The 24,966-nt window shown below is 42.6% G+C and overlaps 1 protein-coding gene across 1 annotated transcript in view; it reads left to right on the top strand.

The window, feature by feature from the left end:
* LOC144515061 (FRAS1-related extracellular matrix protein 2-like) overlaps positions 1-24,758 on the top strand; it is a 66,516-nt gene extending 41,758 nt beyond the window's left edge. The window contains exons 7-24 of the mRNA XM_078245710.1: positions 5,410-5,559; positions 6,345-6,554; positions 6,669-6,866; positions 6,985-7,149; positions 7,752-7,934; positions 8,021-8,151; positions 8,250-8,405; positions 8,656-8,959; positions 9,141-9,272; positions 9,987-10,318; positions 12,934-13,126; positions 13,255-13,359; positions 14,178-14,305; positions 14,992-15,126; positions 17,706-17,832; positions 18,443-18,630; positions 18,725-18,871; positions 22,333-24,758. Coding sequence (XP_078101836.1) covers positions 5,410-5,559; positions 6,345-6,554; positions 6,669-6,866; positions 6,985-7,149; positions 7,752-7,934; positions 8,021-8,151; positions 8,250-8,405; positions 8,656-8,959; positions 9,141-9,272; positions 9,987-10,318; positions 12,934-13,126; positions 13,255-13,359; positions 14,178-14,305; positions 14,992-15,126; positions 17,706-17,832; positions 18,443-18,630; positions 18,725-18,871; positions 22,333-22,833 — 3,485 coding nt within the window. The 3' untranslated portion in view covers positions 22,834-24,758. The remainder of the gene's footprint in view (positions 1-5,409; positions 5,560-6,344; positions 6,555-6,668; positions 6,867-6,984; positions 7,150-7,751; positions 7,935-8,020; positions 8,152-8,249; positions 8,406-8,655; positions 8,960-9,140; positions 9,273-9,986; positions 10,319-12,933; positions 13,127-13,254; positions 13,360-14,177; positions 14,306-14,991; positions 15,127-17,705; positions 17,833-18,442; positions 18,631-18,724; positions 18,872-22,332) is intronic.
* The last annotated feature ends 208 nt before the right edge of the window (positions 24,759-24,966 follow it).

Below are 24,966 nucleotides of genomic sequence, written 5' to 3' on the forward strand. Positions count from 1 at the left end.
AGAAATGTTCTTTCCAAACAAAACATTCATTTCACTAATTAGCACACCTTCACCCGCAGAGACAGAGAGAGGGAGAGGGAGAGGGAGAGAGGGAGAGAGAGGGAGAGGGAGAGAGAGAGAGAGAGAGAGAGAGAGAGAGAGAGAGAGAGAGAGAGAGAGAGAGAGAGGGAGAGAGAGAGAGAGGGAGAGAGAGAGAGAGAGAGAGAGAGAGAGAGAGAGAGAGAGAGAGAGAGAGAGAGAGAGAGAGAGAGAGAGAGGGAGAGGGAGAGGGAGAGAGGGAGAGAGAGGGAGAGGGAGAGAGAGAGAGAGAGAGAGAGAGGGAGAGAGAGAGAGAGGGAGAGAGAGAGAGAGAGAGAGAGAGAGAGAGAGAGAGAGAGAGAGAGAGAGAGAGAGAGAGAGGGAGAGAGAGGGAGAGAGAGAGAGGGAGAGAGAGAGAGAGAGAGAGAGAGGGAGAGGGAGAGAGAGGGAGAGGGAGAGAGAGAGTGAGTGTATTAAAAATTAGCTCAGTTTGAAATGAAAACCATCAGGCTCTAACATGGCACAGGAATTGTTATTTCTGCCTCTGAAGGAACATTGTTGGCAACTGATCTCAGACAGTAAGTGTAACCAAACCAAGAAAATCCCACTGGGTGGTCTTCAGACTTTTCCCTTTTTACATATCTGGGTCTACATCATTTCTTCAGAAACAAACCATTTAATAGTATTAAATTGAGTTAATTTGCTTAATGTCCCCCTATGTATAAACCCATAATTGAGTAGTGGAATTTGTTTTGACTTGAAATGCCTGTTTAAGTCTATATGCCTTATGTTAATCCTTAGAATTGCAGTCATTAAATCAGTGATCAGTGATATTCAATCACTGCTTGCTGCATTGTCAGTATGAAAGTTCAATTAAGAAAACCATTTACAATTAAAATAATCAGTTGGTACTTCAGTAGTACTTCATCACATTGATGCAAAATTCCTTTAAATCAAATACTGCCAAAGCACTTTTGCTAATTGATTAATAACATTTCCAGCAATACTATAATATAAGCAGATATTTAAGGGATAGTTACCTTGGCATATATGATATATTAGACTTTTTGATGGATGACACTCATTTCATGGTACACAGTGTGTTTGTGTGTGCCTCACAAGATGCAGTTGCTACACTGAGAATGCAAGCAAAGAAACACGTTGTTGGGCATATATAGGTAGTGTAAAGTTACAATATTTGTCCACAGTCACAGAGATCCATGCAGGTTCAGTTCCCAACAGCTGTGCCTCCAGCTGTTCAAGACCTCCAACAAACAATTGTCAGGCTACACAGGTGCGACGGTCGGGAGGGATCATTGTCTGCCTCCTGCACCTTCGATCCCTACTGCTTGTTCAGGTTGTTTGCTCAGTAAAAACCCAGCAAACCCAGGTACAAATGATCAGCTGGTGACACTTGGCTACATTACCAAGGCGGTAAAGATCATGGGCTCTGTAAACCTTAGACCCTATGTGTGTCACCTGGTCTTGTGCTAATTTAATTTATTGAAAATGTGTTTAAAAATATGCACTACTACACCAAAGTATAAACTGACATGATAAGGGTGTTTGTCAGCATAGGAATACCACACACCGTGTACAGAGATTGGGAGGAATGGGTTTAAAAAAAGGCACCAAGCAGGTCGTTTAGCTCTGGGCCCACTACCGGAGGAGGAGGCATGTGGATGTGTAGACACTCCGATGTAGAAGTGGCTAATGTCAGAGACAACTAAAGTGGAGAGGACAAAGGGGTAGAAAGTCTCTACCGTAAAAACAAACAATAAAGACAAGGAATCAAGTAAAAAAGATAAAAAGAGGCCAAGAACTCAAGATAACAAGTAAGGACACAACAGGACTGGTGAACAGAATCGAAATAACGGCAGTAAACATGAGGACTATGGTGATTAGTGGGAAACTATGTATGCAAAAGGTTATAGCTGGTTGTATTATGTTGCCTAATAGCCTAATAGCCTTTCACACCCTTGTTTCTGTCTTCTTCTCAACACCATACACACACACCGACACCTCCAACTAATGCAAAATAGATACACGATACTATGGAGCTGCTGCTGAAAATGTGTTTTTGCCAAGCTTATTGCTAATGTTGACAGTTTTTACAAGAGGGACATGAGTTATGTTTAGGGCTGCACGATATGAGGAAAATGTCAAATTGCGATTATTTTGACTGATGTTGCGATTGCAATATGAGTCACGATATTGGAGGGAATGATACATTTATTGGATCATTCCCTCCCACAAATAAAAATTTACTATAGTCATGTAGTGTGACTTTTGCAAGAATCTGTACCAAACAAAGATGTTCTCCTTTAGTCTGTAGGATAGGATTTGTAGGCCCGGACGTCTCTGCAGCACCACAATACTACATTCAGAATGGTTTGACACATACTTTGCCTTTAATAAATATTGCGCCCCCCCCTGCGATTTGGATATTGCACTAGTCCATATTGCGATTTCAATAAAATTGTGTTTAATTGTGCAACCCTAGTTATGTTTCCCTGTTTTCTGTATAAAAAAGGTAAATCTTCTGGTAACTTGGCACTTAAGACTGCAAAGTTTACAAGCGGTCCAGGCATTCTACAGTAGCATGCATGGACAGCTGCTATCCACAGAATACCTGCTATTTTCCCAGCGGCAGACCATCTGCACATAAACGTCCACACAGTTTCCACGTTTGGCTACCATGGGTTCGGAGAAACTTGTCTTTTCTTGCAAAGATAATTGCTGTTTGATATTGACTTTGCTTCCGGGAAAATGTTTTGGTGGTTGGGGCTGTAAGACATGAGAATGCTTGTACAGCAGGTCTTCACTCGTGTTTTTATAGTCTTGTGTCAGTTTCCTGTAAATTTTCCTCTGGTTCTGAAGGTATGATTAGGAGCTGTTTTAAAGATGGGCGGTTTCTGTGCGTGTGCAGTATATCCTGGATGAGGATGAAATAAGGGGGAACCCACAAACCCTGTCATTATGTCTCACCTGGATTTCCATTCATTCTGATATAAACAGATGTCCAAAGTACTTAAGCAGAAAGGTGCTGACTTTAATCAACAGCTTTAAGACACTCAATCCAGAGCCTCCTTTGAAAATTCAAATGTTTCTCACAGTCATCAACGGTTAACGTTGTAGATTATTCTGTATTGAATATGGAGCTGCTTTTTATGCTTTTGCACACAGTGCAGAGGAACATTTGCCAGGGCTCACTTAGAGCTCACCATTAGAGAAGCCACTTAGTGCTGTGGGAATGTCATACAAAGTTCAAGTAGAATCAAGCAGTCAGTGGGAGTGTAACAGTCCCCTTTGGGATGCCTGTGCCTCGCCTTGTGCCTCTGATTTTATTCTATGTTCACACATATGCGACAGTGAAGATACTGCCTGTGTTTGGCTTTGCTATTATGGCATATTGCACAACAAATTGTCCGACATAATGACTACACGTAAAGCTGACTTACTGTAGGTTTCGTATTTTGAATTTCTAAGAAGAAAAGTGAGTGGTTAAGCTACTCAATGACAGTCCTAACAAGTCATGTATTAACTATATACAATCAAATCTTATAAATCAGTTAAATTAGTTGTTTTTTTTGGAAGAAATGAAAGTGATTACACCTTACATAAGTACAAAATAGCTAGGTCTAAATCTGGATCATCTCCATTTCCATTGAGGTAACCCTAGATGGACTGTATGGCATAGAAGGCTGCTGCTGGCTGGGCTGATGGAGCCCAGGAGCCAGTGGTTTACCTTTCAGTTAATGGGCCGTAGCTCTTTGAAGCTCACTGTTTGTCTGCTTCACAAACCTTATCTGATTACTGGACTAGTACAACAGGGTCTGAGTTCCTGGCTGCCGTCCTCCGGCTAGTAGATCTGATTACTCCTCCTGTTGGGGAGCCTGTGCAGGCAGCCAAAACCATCTTTGTTTGGTTTCTCTGTGGGGAGAAATTCTGGCAGCTTCAAGCCTCTTGATGCAGCACTCATTGTCCCGGCTGTGCTCTCAGGACAGATTAAAGCGTAAAAGTTTGCTGTCCTTTGCTTGCTCTTAGGGGAAATATTACTTTAACCACAGAGGTGGCTCCTCTGAGAACCACAAAAGGCTTTGCCTACAAAGACTGTTTCCCTTTTAGAACGTGTCTTATCTTGTTAATATAGAGCTGTTACAAGGCAGACTGCAACAAAATATGCAATATCATATGAGACTCAGATTACTTGGAAGAATAATGACACAGTGCAAAATAATAAACACATTTTTCTTGATCACTAATTGTGCCTGGCAGCACTGTTGACACTGAATCCCTTTATTTTTTCCTGCTCTTGTATTTTGGTTTCATTAGATAACATTATCATCACACAGTTACAACAGTATGCATTTGTTTTTGTTCCAAGCAGTTATTGCTCAGTTCCACATCCCCACCCTCCTCACTGTGTGATGAGAAGCAGCTAAGTATCGTTTTGTTGATGCAGAGTTCCATTGTCATGGAAACCACAACTCTGCCCATGGCCATCGTTATTCACTTAATTTATTCATTATTCGGTCACAGTTGCTTTCAAAAGCGCAATGTTTTTCCTGCTCAGCCGTGACTTGTTCCTATTACTTATCATAACAACGATGTATTTGAACAATTATGAGAATGTATGCATTTTGTAACTAAAAACTGCTTCTCTTTCGAAATGGTTTCAGCTTGTGGCTGCTCAAGTTATTTCTGTATGGCTGTCAGGGACTGACTCCCTGCAGTTAAATTGTCTCTTTGTGATGGCAGTTCTTACAGTGTTACAGTCGCTGACTGCACCTCGTATACAGAGAGGTCCCTCAAGCAACCGTTTCACAAGCAGCATGAAATGAGAGAAAACAGACTCTGAAAGGGTTAAATAGAAAAATAGTGGGTGAGTTTGGCTGCAGTGGAATCTCAGCTCATAGAAATACTAATTGCAGTCAGGCAGGCCTGGGCTGGCACACCGAGCTCTACATCCCCCAGACCTCCTGTCAGGCCTCCTGTCTGCCTCTCAGACCATTCATTTTCAAAATCAGCTCCCCCAGAACCAAACTCAGCTCTGCCTTCAGGTTCCTTTTCATCTTTTAAGAATCAATGAATCAATACAGATGTAGAAATCCCCCCTCCCAAAAGGAAGTTAGAAAGTGTTGTTTTAAGGGCTACAATTACAGTGTTGAGTACCTTCTGACGTTTGCGATGGAAACATTCTCTCAATTTCTCCTGTAATCGGAGGTAATCTCACAGAGTACGCTGGCTATTATAGATTCAACTCAGCAATTTCAACAGGCTGGTCGAGTATCCGGTTATTGTGAAACAGCTTAAAGATGATTATGGATTACATCCTCCCATGTGCTTTTTCCTCATCTCTTTCACTCCTTGCTTTGTTGTTCTTCCCAGCTCCCATCTTCTACTTTGGCAACACTGACTACCACGTGGATGAGAGTGATGGCTTCGTGGAGGTGCAGGTATGGAGGACGGGGACCGATCTTTCCAAAGGTGGAACCGTCACAGTGCGCTCCAGAAAGACAGATCCTGTCTCGGCTGAGGGTACGTGTCTCCGCGAGGCGCCGTTCTCTGACAGATTTGGCTAGTTAGCGCTTAGAGAAATGTAAACCACAGGAAACAATAGACTTAAGTCATCACCCTGTCACTCTCACAATGTTAGGTGGATGAACTGAGGAATGTAAACATTGTTTAAGGTTAGGGGGAGAGAAGTCAGGGCATTTTCTGTTGGGCCTATGCCTTCTAGGCATCTGATATATATGACTGGTGGCTATATCTCCTCGAGCCTTCCCTACAGCCTCTGTTATCTCTAGCCCCCGGGCAGTCTTCTTCTCCCTCTTGTACAGATTCTTAACATCTCTGCTCTTGCCCCCTGATAACTGTAATAATAACTAGCATCTAATCATATGCAGAGTAGTGGAAATGCAAGCCCACACGTATGCACATAACTGGGTCAGAAGTACATGAGAAAAGCCTGCGGGCAAAGGGTGAGCTCTCAATACTCAAGACTCTTCAAAGAATGGCAAATGAATAACCTGTTAGCGCTCGGGGAGATATCCAATTTCTCGCAGCTCTCCTTTTAATCACGCAACAAATTCCAACTGTTCATGGCTATCAACCATGAGATAGATCGCGTCAATTTGTCAGCACACATGGTTTAGCCTTTCATCTTGCTCGCTGCCTGACATTCACAAAGGAATTATGAAGTAACATGAGAACTGCTGTCGAAATGAGATCAAGTCCTGTAGTCCGTTTGTATTGTATCCACTATATCCCATAAGCACTATGTTCTTTGAAACATTCCTGACCTATATTGTGCTGTGGAGCAGCTGGTGTGGATTACGTTGGAATCAGTCGGAATCTGGACTTCGCACCGGGGGTCACCATGCAGACGTTTCGTGTGACCATCCTGGATGACCTGGGCCAGCCGGTGCTGGAGGGGCCAGAGAAGTTTGAACTGGTACTCCGGATGCCCATGAATGGGATCCTCGGGGAGCCGAGCAAGACTACCATCCTCATCAATGACTCAGTTTCAGACTGTGAGTTAAAAAAAAATCTTGGCTGTAATCAAAATTCATTTAAACAGGGTACACTTCTCGATTAAAGATGTTTACACTGTATTATTCATACTGGGTTTAATTATGTTCTTCTAGTGCCAAAGGTGCAGTTCCGTGATGCTGTGTATGTGGGCGATGAGAATGCAGGGCAGATCTCAGCTACTGTATACCGTAGTGGAGATATCAGCTACAAGTCCACAGTACGCTGTTACAGTCGGCAGGGGACAGCCCAGGTCATGATGGACTTCAATGAGAGGCCCAACACAGATGGTTCCATCATCACCTTCTTACCAGGTGCTGTAGTAAAACCTAGCACACGTCCCTTTGCATGGGTTGTGTTGATCTTTACTTGTCCAATTCAGTTACAAGGACATGTCATCCAATAGCTGTTTTTCCTTCTCTCTCTTCTCAGGAGAGATTGAAAAGCCTTGTCTACTGGTACTAGTTGATGACACAGAACATGAGGAAGAGGAAGAGCTCCGTCTTGTGTTGGGAAGCCCCAAGAGTGAATCTCCGTTCGGAGCATCTATTGGAAGGCAGAATGAAACGCTGATCAAGATAAAAGACAATGCAGACAGTAAGAATGCTTTGTTTTACGGTTATACATTGTCCCTTGCAATAGTTCTGTTTGTGCCCCATGTGCAGAACATTTACACAAGTAGAACATGTTTTAAAGCCTCTGAACACCCACACAGCTGATTTCAGTTATTCTGGCTGATTAGACCTCTGCTCAGGTTGCAGGTGGGCCTGGCTCAGATGGGCATTTATTAGGTCACAAATCCTTTCTACCAATAAGAATGGTAAAGCTGTCATTTGTCCTGTCCTAACAGATGCAACAGAGCTAACAGGAGACTCAGGAAGATGTCAATCAATCAGTCTATAGACACTAACACTGTCATGGGAAGAGGTCTAATCAGCCAGATTAACTGAAAAATATGTGTGGCTTTTAAATTATCCCAATGGCATACATTTAGTTTGCACAAAAAAATTGGACAATTTGTTTGATCTGTGTGTTTCTGTTTCCAAAGATCTGCCATAGTGTCTTTTATGATATCACCCCTGGCGCAACAAATACTGAAAGTTGCACACACAGGGGCTTTTACAGGGTTATGTGGTATGCTGTAATGTTAGAGTTACAGTTTACCAGCATGATTGAAACTATATGTTATGATTTCCCAGAGGCAATTATTAGGTTTGGAGAGACCAAATTCAGTGTGAATGAGCCAAAGAACAGCGGCCAAGTGTCTGTGGTGAAGATCCCAGTGCTGCGTATTGGAGACACCTCCAAGGTCTCTGTTGTCCGAGTTCACACCAAGGACGGATCTGCTACCTCTGGGGAGGACTACCATCCCATATCTGAAGGTAAATAACACTAGCACTTTTCTCAGAACAGCATTTATTTGAAATATGCTCACAAAATATTGATCATATCTCTCCTTTCTCTGCAGAAATTGTCTTCAAAGAGGGTGACACAGAGCACTATGTGGACGTGGAGATTTTATACGACAGTGTCAGAGAAATGCGGGAGGCGTTCACTGTGCACCTGAAGCCTGATGAAAACATGGTGGCGGAGACAAAGGTGAAAATTACACCAAATTAACATATCATTTAATGTCAAGTGTGCAACTACCTTCTCCATGAACATCCTCCCAATTGCCCTTGCTTGTCAATCAACAGATGAGCAAAGCCATAATCTACATCGAGGAGACCAACAGCATGGCAGATGTCACATTCCCCTCGGTGCCCAGAGTGGTGTCTCTGCTGCACTACGATGACATCGACAGGACTGCCGACTCTCTCCCTGTGGCTGGATACCCTGTCATTTGTGTCACTGTATGTCCCAAGTGATAGTCCAATGAATACTTAGGAGCATACTTTTCAGTCATTTACTCTGCTAATGATTCATTTAGCAAGACTTTCTGTCAGTGCAGCTTTACAGGTAAATACTGTTAATGAGGTAGTATTTAGCTGATGTGCCCACTTTACTCAATTATCAGCTACCTTGAGGGATCATCAAGAGTAATGCAGTCATTTTCTGGGTGCATTTCACTCACAAGCATCATTTATTCTGTCTCTTTTCCAGGCCTGTAACCCCAAGTACCCAGACTATGACAAAACAGGCTCCATCTGTGTAAGCGAGAACATCAACAACACCCTGACTCGTTATCGTTGGCTCGTCAGCGCCCCCACCGGCCCCGATGGCGTCACCAGCCCGATGAGGGAAGTTGACTTTGATACCTTCTTCACCTCCTCCAAGCTCATCACTCTGGATTCAGTGTACTTTCAGGCTGGCTCCAGGGTCCAGTGTGCCGCCAGGGGCGTGAACACTAACGGGGATGAGGGTCTGGAGCTCAGTAGCCCCATAGTGTCCATCAGCGTGGACGAGGGTGAGTGCAGCTCACTCTCTAGCTTGAAGTGTTTATTCTCTCTCATGAAAAAGGCGATAAGCTGCTGCTGGCTGTATTCTGCTTTCCCCGACAGAAAATTGAAACATGAAAGAAATTTCTGTGGAAGATAGTTAGCGGGAACAAAACGTTTGATGTTTGTTTGTGTATGGCGTGGTTGCAGGAATGTGCCAGCCTCGTGTCGCCGGTACAGTGGGGGCCGAGCCCTTCTCTGCCAAGTTGCGGTACACTGGAACAGAAGACACAGATCACCCCAATCTCATCAAACTAACCGTCACCATGCCCCACATTGATGGTGAGAACAGCAGATTAATTGTCCAGAATAGTTTTCATCAGTGGAAATATCACTTGGACGCAGGTTGTTGGTTTGAAACCCCTCTCGAGCAGGGACGGGAAAGTCTTGGTTCCATATGTCTCTCATTAACCAACGTCTTTTACAGTTTACGGTCGTCACTAACAAGCATCAGTCCAACATGGAGCCACTTTTTCAAAACTCTTCATCATACAGTCAGCATAACCAACATGTATCTTGGCCAAACAGTTAAACTCACCTCCAAAACTCACTCAAACCAACAAAACACTTCATACTTGTCTCAAAATAAGCCCGTTGGACCAAAACACTGGCAACACCTCTCACTCGGAAAACAAATATCGTCGCTCATAACACACTGACTGAATGATTTTTCACATAAATCAGTATTTCATTAAAGAATAAAAAAAACACCTTTTCACTTTATTAACTGTACTAAAGTATATGGAACAAGGTTCATAGGGTTCATAGATTTTGAGAAATGTGGTCACTGAATGCATTTTGCGTGAAAGCCCTGAAAAATCAGTCACAGTTTGGTCCACACAGACTTTTGTTTCGCTGACTGCGAAGAGTTTTGACAATGTGACATTAGTTTTGAACCAGTACATATTAGCAATCGGAAAAAAAGGTACTTCAGTTAGTTTTTCTAACATTTCTATGCTTTACTTTTCTGCCTGCCATATGTGTATCCTTCCTCAGGTATGTTGCCTGTAGTGTCCACCCGAGCCCTGTCCAACTTCGAGCTCACGCTGAGCCCCGACGGTACCCGTGTTGGCAACCATCGCTGCTCCAATTTGTTGGACTACGCCGAGGTCAAGACTCGCTACGGCTTCCTCACTGAAGCCACCAAAAATCCAGAAGTGATCGGCGAGACGGCCTCTTACCAATACAGCACTTTCCTCAGGGGATCCAGTACACTACGGTTCTACAGAAACCTCAACTTGGAGGCGTGTTTGTGGGAATTCACCAGCTACTACGACATGTCTGAGCTGCTCAGTGACTGTGGAGGCACCATTGGGACTGATGGACAGGTACGCAGCCCCACCTTTGAGCTTTAGCTCACCTCTGACCCCTTTTGTCGTCTCTAGACATGAGGAGCAATGAGTTCAATAAAGCAGCAGACCCCTTTGACGATGTGGACTCAGCAGTTTCTGGTCTTTTCTGGTCCCATTTTCATTTCAAAATCCTCCTGGATTTTCAATCCCAATTAATCATTTACAGGCATTTTAAAACCCTGCTTCTGCCTACTTGGTTTTCCTTTAAAGATCCTAAAGTAAATATACACCTGTGGAGAAGTCATCCATTATTGTCTGGAGACCCGTGTTGCCCTGTAGTAATCACTAACCCGACACCGTGCTCTCTTCAACTCCTGACCTCAAGACCAGTTACTTGTCTTGTCAAAATGGCGAGTCAATAACCAGCAGCCTCAAAACAATCTGCATTAACCTGTTCTGCTACGTGTACAATGTGCTAATTGTAGCAGCAGCTGAGATACATGGAGCTGGAAGGAAGAATATCTTAAAGCCCTCTGTGTCCTGGCACACAAACCTTGCAGCCTTCAACATTTGCATTCACCTTGGAAACCCACTGTTAGGTGACTTGCAGTTAATTAGAGTAGAGTGTTGATATAAAGGCCGTAAGAGTGCACAAGGCACTGCATGGTGAAAACCTCCGCTACGCTCCCCACTGAGGATTATTAATTCAAGCCCTACAGCACTCGCTAGTATATTTTGGCTCTGTAGATATACAGCTATAGGAGTGTAAATTGGTTTGTTATTTTAATGGAGTTTCTCATTTTACATGGCTTCAGGTTCATTTAATAACAAAGACATCACCCAGGTGATAACAGCCTTTCTCAACAAGTGGAACTGTGTTGCCAGTAGCTACATGATGTAACATGATGAGAATGTGGTAGTAATACACATGTCTTTACAAGTAAGCAAGATTGCTGCATGCAAAGCAATATTAACTTTACCTTGAGGTTAAATCAATAATTCACATACTTTACAATAAATTGTGAGCACTATCTTACTGGCCGTATTGATCAGAGATAATCCAATCATTTATAAAAGAAAATAACGGAAAGTTATAAAAGAGATGAATGGTTTTGACCCTCGGACTACTTGCGGGGGTCGGCAACCTGCCATCATATTCGGAGCCCGCTCAGGCAGTGTTATCTTTTTTGTGCCGCATTCTGTGAAGAAGGCAACGTGTACTAGCCAATCAGAGGCAGAGTAGGACGGGTCTTCGCAAAAAATGCGGATGGGAAAGAGTCAATCATACTACCATAGTAACAGGCTGTGCTCCTGCCAATGGCTGTGAAAGAGGTCATTTCGCATGCAGATTGGAACATTTCCAAAAACCTCTCTTGTGCACTTGATGCATGTGTGCCATTGGTTAAGCTAATGGTGGCACTCGTGCCTGAAGTTGCTGACCCCTGACAGACATAAAAGTCATTCCTGAAGAACACACATCTAGCAATCAAAAAAACTCTTCTTGGGAGAATGGCGTACATTCAGGTCTTGCACATAACTGTATGTAGAATGTGTTGCTATGGTTACTGAACAGAGCAAAAGACGGTATGTACTGTAGACGCATAGACGTAGACATCACAGGTTCAGTTTCAGGATATGTAAGGCAGGATCAATGGGAAAAGAAAGTGCCTTTGTTTGTGGGTGCCCTGTGACCTGAGTGCTCCTCTAAGTGGCAGAGGGAAGACAGCTCTGTGCAGGCCGGGGGCCAGTGTCATGTCATAGCGGAGGGCTTAGTGCCCAAGCTTAACAGGACCATAGGAATCTATTAAGGCCTAGTAGGATGTGTCAGAAGGCCATTCTACAAATTATTTGCCTGATCGCTCAGCGCCCAGAGGCATAGGCACGTCTCCACATGAACACAGAGCCGGTGCAGGCTCTCACAGGTCAGAGCAAAGTGCAGATACCAGAGAGTTCTCCCTCGGACCACTTTCACCACTTGGAATCCTTTAACCATTTTAGGGCAGCTGTTTTAGAGATGGGAAGTTTGGAGCACTTCAATATCCCCAACAAATATAAATGTAGGCCATTCTGTGTTTGTTTTTTATGTTAACCATTTACAGCAATACATACAATAGATTTGCAATTGAAATTGAAAAAACTGCAGTACTTAGAAAAGTACTAGAAAATATATTAATTCTTACAGCTATAGAACATAAGGTGAACTACTGAAGCCTACTTGAAGTTCCGATCAATCCGTGGACTGAAGCACTACTCACAACAGAACTCAAATCAGCCATAATTGTAGAATATTTATCTCCAGAGGTATTGCACTTCATTCAGGATGTTATAAAACATCAAGTGAACTTACTGACGCCTACTTGAAGTTACCATTATCAGCATGATATCCCAGGAAAGTGGGCTTTGGGTTTGCTAATACATGAGTTGCCAAGTCCAATTAATCCATGGACTGATGCTCTATTCAGATAACACCTTGCTTAAATCAGCCATGATGGTAGAATATTGTTTATCTTTAGAGGTATTGTACATGCACTTTATTCAGGGTGTCTTGCTGTTTTCCTCCTCATACCTTTATAACAAAGCTAAATTAATCTGTGAAATATGATTTAATGTTTTTGCTCTTACACTCTAAAACATGTTGCTTTTCACTGCAGGTGTTGAATCTGGTCCAGTCCTATGTGACCCTACGAGTCCCACTCCATGTGTCCTATGTCTTCCACTCCCCTGTAGGAGCAGGAGGATGGCAGCACTTTGATTTACAGTCAGAGCTGAGGCTCACTTTTGTGTACGACACTGCCATCTTATGGAGGGACGGTATCGGTAGCCCACCAGAGGCTGAGCTGCAAGGTAAGACCTGAGCAGTGGTTTTGTGATATAAAATTGAGGACTACTTCAAAATGTGTTATGTTGACTAAATGTGGGATTGTAAATGAGTTAAGGAGCCAAATTAAAGCCGCCTGTGATTGTCTTTGCAGGTGCCATGTACCCAACTAGCATGCGTATAAATGGCCAGGGACGACTAGTAGTCAACTTCCGCACTGAGGCTCGATTCAGAGGCCTGTTTGTGTTTGCTCATGCAGGTAAGGGTTGTCATATAGAAGGGATGCACAGTTGTGTTTAACATTTGAAATATGATCGTTTATAAGATGCTGCTGTATAACAACTCATAATTGTTTATAACAAAAATAATTGTTGAAAGTGATAGAATATGTTGGGTTTACTCAGCTTTTAAATGTCTGGCTATTACCTGTGACAATGTATTTCAAGCTATACTATAATTCTCTTCAAAATCATTCTTATTCTTTATTTTATAAAGGACAACACACATTAATTAACATTTCTGTAAATGTGCCAGTGTTAGCCAGCCGGCTAATTTTCAACTGTAGTCCTTTGGCCGGATGATTTTAGACCAGAGCAGCAGGAAGCAGCAAGACACTAGTACAGGTTAAACTATACAGACAGTAGTCAACAAGACACCATACAGACAGCTAGAGCACCAAATAAGTAAGCCATTTCTACAGGAAGCAGCAAGACATTAGCACAGTTACACATCAACAGTATCCACATTCAGTATAAGAAGCCATGCAAGCATCAAAACACAGCCATGCAACACAGACCCGAGCACCATTCAACCATGCATAGCAGGTAACATGCAGTAATAAAAAGATGAAATAGGCTACATCACTCATGAGGGAGGCGTTAATATGGCACAGGTTAATAAGATGGTAAAGTAGTTCATATATATGTTCATTTTTCCTATTTTTCAAGAGTACAGTATTTGTCTGTCAGTTATGTCTTGTTTTTTTTTAAACTATTTTAACTTGCAACTGATCTTGAATAGACAAAGTTTTTGAATCTTAAATCTACATATTCTTTAACTGATGTATTTTTCCATCAGCTTCACCACTCACCTCCATGGTCATGTGTCCGGACCACCCTGGGTTGACCTTTAACCTCAGTCTTGTGAGGAATGAGCCAACCTACAACCAGCCCATCCAGCAGTGGACATTTGTCTCAGATTTTGCTGTGAGTAAAAAATGTTTTTGTTTTCCAGTAGGGCTGCACAATTAATCGCAATATGAACTAGTCCAATATCTAAATCGCAGGGGGGGTGGGGGTGCAATTAGACTGGGTAAACCCAGCCCGATCTGCTGGCGATTTGATTTCTCCCTGCAGCTCAGGCTGGAAACCTGTATGTTTATCTATCCTGCTTCTGTTACAAATTTGCGGGAACCAATCACAAACTGGCTTATCCACCTGGCGCGCTATTGGTGGGTTTAACACGATGACGATAGAGAAGCGACCAAGCAGCTTTTTGTTTACATTCAACAAGCCGGCCACCGAAGTGCAGCACTCCTTGGCAGCAACCCGTTGATGCTGCTGTCGCTGTTACGTCCCCCGGATCGTTGGTCTGATTGGTTGAAGGACTATCCAATTGCGTACAGAGTCATTTGACCTATGCCCGTTGATCATGCCTCTTGTGCATTAGAAAATACAGAGCAGACTCCCCATTTTTTTTTTCAATGAATGAAAATGAAAATGAGAATAATGATACAAAAATGATCATTCCCTCCAATATCGTGAATCATATCGCAATCGCAATATCAGTCAAAATAATCGCAATTAGATAGTATCCTCATATCGTGCAGACCTATTTTCCAGTTTAATTGTTTTTACACCTAATTCTTAGCAAACATATTTTCCCTTCTCAGGTGCGTGACTACTCTGGGACGTACACAGTGAAGCTGGTCCCCTGCACGTCCCCTCCCAGCCTGGAGTACACCATCCCTCCTGTCTGCAACCCCAGAGAGCCTCTGACCTTCGACATGGACATCCGCTTTCAGCAGGTGACCTCGCCTTGTCTAAAATTACAGAGGGAAAAGTAGGAAGGTTTGTTGATCATCGTGAGGAAATGTAGTCAGCACAACCAGCATTCTGAAAGAAACGGAGCATCTTTTTTTCTAGAATTAACATGAACTTAAAGATACATTGTGAGGCTCTGCCATTTTTTAACAATCAGATTAACCTAACCCTAACTACAATTCAAGAGCTACTGTGATACCAAGACCTGGTCAAGAGAGAACATTTTTGAAAAGTTGATTACTTACACAAGGACAATATTTTTTTGTATTACAAGTTTTCTAAAATGTTATGTTTAAATGTCCAAATGAGGCATTTTCTTGCTAAATATGCGCTCATTTGCATACATTTACAGACCAGAAATGTGAACATTGGATGAAGCCAGGTTTAAAATTCTTGTTTCGTTTTGTTGACATATTAGAGTCAAAGACTTTACAGAGGGAATTTTGGATCTCTTTTTGTCACTCAACAGATATCACAATGAATCTTTACCAGTTAACTCACATAAAGACAATGTTTTTGTACATTCAATTTTAAAAATATGCAAATAAGGAGTTATCTAATGCTAACTTTTGGTGAATTTAGGAGAAATCTACAGGCGCAAGTAGACCAAGTGTAGTAAAATAAACCCTGACGTGTATTTGGGATGTTTTCTGCCACCAGTCTGAAAGAAGACATGTTATGGAAGCAAAATAGCCCAAAACTCAAAATTGAAAAATTATGGTTTTGCTTGTAGCGTCTCCCCTTAATTCCATATGATGTGCAAGAAAATAACTATAATGTCCACTTGAATGTCCACTTGAATGTCCAACTCAAAACAAGGCCACATAATCCAACCAAAATGTCCACATGACATGGCTCAAGTGCACCAGAGGTTTGACTTTGCAAGGGTTTTTAAGATTGATAACATTTTATTTCAGCTACACTAATGGTAATTAAGAATTTAACAACGTGTATCGATCAAATGTGCAGGGTTTTCAACACAAAGGCGGTTTCATTTCTTATTGTTCGTAATCAGCAGTACAGCCAGTTTATTTGTTTATCTGTCTAATCTATCCAATCATAGACAAACATAAGGTAACATTCACCTACTGTCATTACTGCATGGTCAAAAACCAGTGTGAGAGTTCCAGAGTCAGTCACACTTGTGTGCAGTTACCTCCTGATTACAATCAGTCCTTCCAGAAAAAATGTTTATGATTGTTGCGGCAAAAATCCTTTATTATGCGGCCCGTTTTCTTAAAAAATGCGATGGAATATGCGGGATATTTATGCAATTTTATGCGATGAAATTGCGGGAACTTGCAAAAACTGCGGTTTCATCGTGGCTTCATCGCGGGGTTTACAGCTTCTCGATGATGTTCACGTCGCGTGATTACGTCACTTCATAACGTTCCCATGGCAACAGGGAAAAATGGCTGCTCTTGTGTGAAGTAAACGCAACATTTTTCAACGTTCTGCTAAGATATATGGGACTTTTTTGCAACGAAAATGCGGGCATTATGAAATCATGCAAACCCCGCGTATTTTGCGTGGTAAATGTGCAGACTTTGGCTGATTATGCATTGATTTATGCGATCGCATGATCCCGTTTTTCTGGAGGGACTGTACAATACCTTCTGTCTGATGGACAGTGGAACACTGCCCCCAGTGGTGGGAGGTTTGAAGCAAACACGAATAAAAAACATTAACCCAAATGTCTCTTACAGGAAGTCATGAATGAAGGAGTGGGTGAATTAATGAAAGACTTGTCAACCTAAAATTAAACTTGTTAAATTCTCCTTCATTCATTACTTCCTGTAAGCTGTAGCTGTAGCTTCCTGTATTTTCTTGCGTCTCTCTGTTATCACATCACTTGAAACATCTGAGAGGAAACTCCCTCCTGGTTCACTCCATCTAATCAACTACTCATAACAATTCAGTTCACTTTTATTTATAGTATCAAATCATAACAAGAGTTATCTCGAGACACTTTACAGATCGAGTAGGTCTAGACCACACTCTATAATTTATAAAGTCCCAACAATTCCAGTAACACTGCAACTCTTCTCACTGACGCTGACAGGAACACATCTCTAATCAACAGCCCCATTTAAATCCATTTAGCTGCACCTGCAGTGCAACGTGTCCAGCTCCTGATGCTGACGCTAACATATAATCACCCCAGCATCAAAACACCATCTATAGTGATAATTCCTGGCTAAATTCATTCATGTGTTTGCCAATAAAGTGCCAGAAATAAAGACAGAAGTGATACATTTCTTATTTTGTCTGACTAAAAGTAAAAAAAAAAGTAAAGAAAAGTACCCCACTGACAATTATATAACATGTAGAAAAGTGAGCACCTTGCTGGTTACAGCTTTACAAAGGTGTTGGTCTGGTTATCCAGAATATGAATATTGAGAATATTGGAAGTATTTGCAAATGCAAGCAAGATAGTGAATTTAGACTTTTGAGCATTGTCTTCAAATGTCAATCATATTGATCGGACATAGTGTATGTGCTGTCTATATTGGCTTTGTCTCTAAATATGGTTTGTGTGTGTTTGTCGTGTATGGGTTTCTAGGTTAGTGACCCCGTGGCGGCTGAATTCAGTCTGAACACGCAGATGATCTTACTCTCTAAGCGGACGCTCTGGCTGTCAGACGGCTCCATGGGCTTTGGTCAGGAGAGTGATACTGCTTTCTCACAAGGTAAGGCAATAACATGCAGTCAGAAAATGTCCACTGCTCTCGAAGGTTTGTGGATGACAAAAAAAAAACCACAAACAAACAGGGCCCAAATAGTTATTGACATCGAATGGATGGCTATGGGTGTGGTTTATTGCTTAGCTCCTTCTACAGATTATCCTACAGATCAAAAAAGAAGTCCCTGTGTGATGTGTTGATTTAGCAGAAATGTTCCCCATTATTATTCCTGACCCAACATTATAACATTGAAATGAAAATGAGGGTTCCATGAAGTGTAATTTTGACCACTTCACCACTTCCATGTCTTTTCCCAAAAGAAGCTATTTACGAGAGCCTGAAGTTTATTTCTCTCAACAAGATCTTGAAAGTTTTTGAAGCTGCGGTCCAAATGAGTGTGGAACACTCATCATGCCAAAATTGAGATAGTAGTTTTAGCTGGGCTTTTGTTCTCAATAGTGTTGTCTGAGCAAAATAAAATCATTTGAGAGATCTGCATAAGTGTACATATTGAAATATTTTATATTACAACTTTTAATTACACCATCCAGTTTGTGCACATGTGATGTGTTACATGTGTTTTGCAGTGATGGAAACTGTATTTCTCTTCCCTCAGGGGATACAATTTACGGCCGAGTGATGGTGGATCCAGTGCAGAACTTGGGCGACTCCTTTATTTGTAACATAGAGAAAGTGTTTCTGTGTACTGGAGCTGATGGATATGTCCCTAAATACAACCCCAGCAACTTTGAGTTTGGCTGTCTGGCGGATGCTCCATCACTACTCTACAGATTCAAGATAATTGTAAGTAACAAAATGATATCTGTCATCATGTCACATGTGCGTTTGTGTCCATTCAAACCGAATTATTCCTTCCTGTGTCATCTTCTCACTCCAGGACAAAGCCCAGCCAGAGACCCAGGCCCGGTCATTTGGCAATGTAGCTTTTAACGCCTTCCTGGCGATGGATGACCCCGGCGCGTTAGCCCTAGTGAGACAACCTGGGTCAGATGGGTTCAGAATTGATTCCTCAGCTCTCTTCCAGGTCAGTATAAGAGTCCCACAAAGTGACAACAACGTCCTTAGAAAGCAGAGAGTAACCATTGATGTTTGAATAACTGAAGGAAGGAAGGAAGGAAGGACGGACGGAAGGAAGGAAGGAAGGAAGGAAGGAAGGACGGACGGACGGGAGGGAGGCGCTTGTAATAAAATTCTGTACAATTAGTTAAAAAAAGAAAACAAAGATTGTAATGACCAAATAAAGACCAAAACAAAAGTGAGCTTGACAGGTCAGGCAGATGCAGATTAACGATGAAACAGAACAACAGCGTAAGTTAATGACAAAACAAGACTAAATTGAAAACAAAACCAAAGCACAGACCAACACACTCCCTTTTGAGGAAAAAAGGAGTAAAAACCTACCAACTATACACACTGGATCAGCACAGCCTGCTGCCGTCAACAAAGGCCAAGGGGGGAGCAAAAGTTGCGGGGTCTACTCTCAAAATACAAATCCCTACGTAACAGTGACCTTAAAAGTTTTGAGATGAGAGAAAAGACTCACTGACCTGACACTTTCTGCGTCCTCATTATTACCTCATTGCGAGTGAACAATCCCATCACCATGTGGGCTGGCCTTTATATGGCCTCTGATCACACAATCATACAGTATGTATGACTTAGACTCTCTCCCTTTCATGGAGTCCAGATTGCTTCCTCTGGTCAGTGAGTCTGTGTTTCTTGGCTTGTAAAGAAGTAAAGGTCAGCATCAATCTGTCTAAAGGCCTGATGAGTGTTTTCCAATGGCTAAAATCTTTTCTGCTTTTAAACTCCATTGTACAGTAACTGCACTGTATATTTTTTAGGTGGCATCATATGTTTGGCCAGATATACACTAGTACAGAAGAAATACCACAACACACATGGGTCCATGAAGGGAAGCTACAGTATAGCTGCATTTCTAACAGTGATTGTAGTATATAGTGCCACACTTATACTGTTGTGATGGAGTTGCTGTCTTAGCAGGAGGCGGAGTAACTTAGACTGTGTGATTACAGTAGTCCAGTTACCTCTTAGGTAGTCTCGCATTGCCAGCTAAATCTCCACAGTGCTGTGGAGTAAGGTCTGGCTACACCACACATATGATCTAGGCAACCCAGTCTCATGGCAGTTCGTGAAATGGTCACGTTATTGAATCTATTGATTTGTGTACTGAACACGTTAATGTCGTTATTTTTGTGTGGTGAGCATGAATTTTAAAGTAATGTATTTCAATGGGAAGCTTATTTCGTGATCACAGAACGATTACGGTAGCGAGCAGTATTGATAAAGCGAAAATCCGTGTAGGGAGGTTGCACAGGACTTTCACCACGGAGACCGGGGATCACGTCCCGCGTGTTGCAGTTCCTTTCCGCGTTCTTCTTTTCCTAACCACAACCGTCCCGTTGTTGTGGCCGGTGTGTGGCACGTTTCATGTCCCCGTTGTTGCGTGCCACAGAGATCGCAGATCGTGTCCCTGCGCCTGGGGATCGCGTCCCGCGTGTGGCGGTCCGTCCCGTTGTTGTGGCCGGCGTGTGGCGTTTCATTTCTCCGTTGGTGCATCCCCCAGAGCAGCCCAGTGTCATGGCAGTTCGTGGAAGGGTCACGTTTGAAAATCGTGACCTGTACACGAAATAAACCAGAAATTTGTGACCTGTACACGAATCAATAAATCTAAATAACGTGACCATTTCACGAACTGGCGTGAGACCGGGTTAATCCAGGATAGGAGAAAAAAAAACACTCTGGGTTGTTTGCATTTCTTTAAACCATTCACAATCTTCATTCAAAACCTCATTGGCTCTTTCCAGTGGATCTCCGTGTGTACTTCATCCACAGCAATCCCACTAATCGCTCCCAAAATGTCCCAGTTTGATAGTAAAAGTTGTAAACATATTCTTTGTAAATCTTTACAATCATTCACAGAAAGAACCAAGCAGGCCTGCCTTGTTGCATTATTCACATTTTCTTGAAAAGTTTTCAGTGTGTAGATTTCAGCTCGAAGGTTGTTGTTTCCTGAAGCAAACTGAGTTTGAGAACGGTAACACACAGAGAGCGGAAGGAGAGGGGCATCCGATTTCGGGCTTTATCCTGGAAATGTACTTCCGTTGATCCAGGCTACCTATGAAGGCATGTAACGTTTTACTGTGGGATCTGTGAGATCATGCAGTTAAAGTCAAGTCTCTGGATTATCATCAATCTGAAACAGTCATCCAGTCATGTGAAGCTATAACAGTGACAAAAGTGTCCTGCAGGAGGTGGCCTCTAGCTCACCCAGTAAGAGCGTTCGCCCCATGAGTTCTTTGCAGCGGGTCATCCCCCATCTCGCTCCCCCTTTCGAGTCTATCCACTGTCAATGTCTAATAAAGGGAAAAAAGGCCCCAAAACAATTATCTTAAAATAAAAATAAAAGTGTCCTGCAGAAGGTCCATCCATCCATCCATCTTCATCCGCTTATCCGGGGTCGGGTCGCGGGGTAGCAGCTCCAGCAGGGGACCCCAAACTTCCCTTTCCGGGCCACATTAACCAGCTCCGACTGGGGGATCCCGAGGCGTTCCCAGGCCAGGTTAGAGATATAATCCCTCCACCTAGTCCTGGGTCTCCCCCGAGGCCTCCTCCCAGCTGGACGTGCCTGGAACACCTCCCTAGGGGTTCCCAGGGGGCATCCTTACCAGATGCCCGAACCACCTCAACTGGCTCCTTTCGACGCAAAGGAGCAGCGGCTCTACTCCGAGCTCCTCACAGATAACTGAGCTTCTCACCCTATCTCTAAGGGAGACGCCAGCTACCCTCCTGAGGAAACCCATTTCGGCCGCTTGTACCCTGGATCTTGTTCTTTCGGTCATGACCCAGCCTTCATGACCATAGGTGAGGGTAGGAACAAAAACTGACCGGTAGATTGAGAGCTTTGCCTTCTGGCTCAGCTCTCTTTTCGTCACAACGACGACAACGTCACAATGAATGTAATACCGCACCTGCTGTGCCGATTCTCCGACCAATCTCCCGCTCCATTGTCCCCTCACTCGCGAACAAGACCCCAAGGTACTTGAACTCCTTCACTTGGGGTAAGGACTCATTCCACACCCGGAGTAGGCACTCCATCGGTTTCCTGCTGAGAACCATGGCCTCCGATTTAGAGGTGCTGATCCTCATCCCAGCCGCTTCACACTCGGCTGCGAACCGATCCAGTGAGTGCTGAAGGTCACAGGCCGATGATGCCATCAGGACCACATCATCTGCAAAAAGCAGCGATGAGATCCCCAGCCCACCGAACTGCAACCCTTCTCCACCACGACTACGCCTCGATATCCTGTCCATAAATACTACAAACAGGATTGGTGACAAAGCGCAGCCCTGGCGGAGGCCAACTCTCACCTGAAATGAGTCCGACTTACTGCCGAAAGATGTGCCATAAAAATGACCCACGGGTATCATTTAAAAAAATAACAAAATGTTGCTCTTTTCCAGGTGTCTGCAGGGAGAGAGTGGTACATTCACACCATCTACACTGTCCGTTCTCGAGACAACGCCAACCGTGGCATAGGGAAGAGAAGCCTGGAGTACCACGTGATGAGCCAGCACTCAAATCTGCTTCCAAAGGGTCAACATCGCAGCAGAAGATCAGCCGACGACGTGCCAGACATAATAGAGGACATCGGTCGGAGCAACAACCGCGGCACCAACATCCTCCACATCGCGTTGGACCGCAGCAGCCAGCAGAGGACCAGCCCAGAGAGGGAGATCTTCACCAGAGGAATCCTCCCCCGTGAGCTCCAGCAGAGAGACAGCAGCGACGACAGACTAGTGTTGATCATCGGCGTCTTTGTCGGGCTGCTCCTCACGGTGCTCGTCGTCATCGTGGTGGTGTTACTGGTCCGGTCCAAGCGAGAGAAGAAAGGCGTACCCAAGTGCTCCAGCAGCGCAGAGCCCATGGTGACCCAAGCCCTCAGTGACAGCTCCGAGGTCTAACAAACACACTGACCATTGAGAGTCTTTAGTTAATATTTTTGTTTTGCAAGTGCCTCACATTTAGATAAAAAAAAAAAAAAAACGAAGATTGTGTGTGAAGCAACACAAGCAACAAGAGCTTTGATTCTATTCAGAAATACTACTTGAAATACTGCGTCCCTCCCACGGCCGGGGAGTGGTCTGGACACTAACTAGGAGACGGGCTTTGTTAGCAGCTGTTTCAAGGCACTAGTCAAGTCGTCAGCACTCACTTATTGATTTGCTTTTAATGCCACTTGATCCAAAAAAAACTAAACCTGTGTTATTACATTTCCAAAGGTGCTACAGTTGATGCCTCTTAACTTGAATGGCATTTGGTGTTTTACTGAGTAGACGAAGAGCAGGCGGATATTTTGCATACTGTAGTAGTTGTCAACAATGTTTGATTTGCTGCATCAAGATACTGTCCATAGTTTGCTTACACTGGGTAAACCTGTCTGTTCTTATAGCGACCTGTCCTTAGATTCAGTGCGTGCCTAAGAAATCACACTTTTTTGACGTTTTATGATGTATGTTACGTTTTTGTCCTGTGTGATTTGTAAGACATCCGTGCAAGTGAAAGAATATTTTTCACATTGTGCTCATCTTTTTGCATGCGTTTATTTTTGTTTGACATTGTAAAAAAAAAAAAGTCTAAATGCTGATTTGAATGGAATTGTGACAAATGTGTCTGATCTACTGTATTTCAAGCAGTTTGCGTTTTACAGTGGATCCCATGAAACATAATATTTATCAATGGCCAATTATTGTTATTGTTAAATCCCCCCTAATATTTAGTTGTTAAAACACTGGATGATTTTAAGACCTTATAATTGCCACGTGGCACTTAAGCAAATGAGAAAAGTGAAACTGTTAGAGTGTGTGGTTGATTGACTTTTAAGACAGCTGGTCTGTACAGTGTTGTATAGTAGTAGTTCCAGGTCCACTATTTCCAACAGGAACTATTTCCAATCACAGGTATGCTTCATTTCTAACTGTAGACTCCTGCAGCTTAGTAGCGATAGCTGGGACCCCAGATCCCTCTCACAACGCAGTGTTGTGTTGACTGTGCTGTTACATTTTATCAAACCTCGAAATATCTTCTAACAAGTTTAGCAGGTTTCACTTAAAGGGAATACAATGTTTTACCCTCAACCATCCTCATTGCTGTCAGAACTGTTCTCCTCTCCCTGACTCATTAGTTTGAAATGCATTTATTTATTTTTCAATGCTTGTTACTCAGTGCCGACATAAACCGTCTATCATTTCATCTCCCTTTTTAATTTTGCTTTTAACCTCGCTTTACAAACTGTATAACTTGTTTGTTATTGGGATTTTAATATAGAATACACTTATGTGCCATGTTTGCATTAGAACATTGTGAATGTGCACATAAGATGAAGATCATACAAGCTTTCCATGTATTTTTTTTTTTTTTCCAGATCCAGGCACAGGATTGCCATAATATCTGATTACCTCATACTACTGTATATGCTATGCTAGACGCTAACTTCACAGTCACTACTTTACAAATGTCATGTTTATTTGCAGTTTTATTTTGAAATTAAAAACAATTCTATGCAACCTGTAATATCATACCTTCATGAAATGTTTACCCCAAGTATCATTTTTTTTTTTTTCAGTGCACAATTTGCTTGCTGATTTAGGTTTAACACTGTATCAATGTACTGTGTCTTTTAGTCCACTCTAATGCTTTGAGTGCGTTCTGAGCTTTTTTTTAATGCACACGTATGTATGTATGTATATACATATGTATTACCTATAAATATACCATTTGGATGTTTTGGGAACGGTTACTGTTAAAAAATGCATACTGTATGTGCTGTAAGTATTTGTAACATAGACCAGAAGCACAGCGTGGTCTGCAAATAAATAATTTTTCAATACATTGTATGTTTTTTGATGAAACATATGTTTTAGCTTGAAGCTGTTATTAGGCAGTGTCAATGGAATGGCTGATAGATTTGACTAAAAAAAGCTCAAAATCAGATGTAACCACTGCCATACCTGTATGTAAATCTATAAATATACCTATTGATCCAATTGAGCATCAGTCCCTTTTATGTTAAAATGCTATTTATAAGGACTTCTATA

This window comes from Sander vitreus, chromosome 3 (assembly GCF_031162955.1).
Source record: "Sander vitreus isolate 19-12246 chromosome 3, sanVit1, whole genome shotgun sequence".
Taxonomy (NCBI): Eukaryota; Metazoa; Chordata; class Actinopteri; order Perciformes; family Percidae; genus Sander; species Sander vitreus.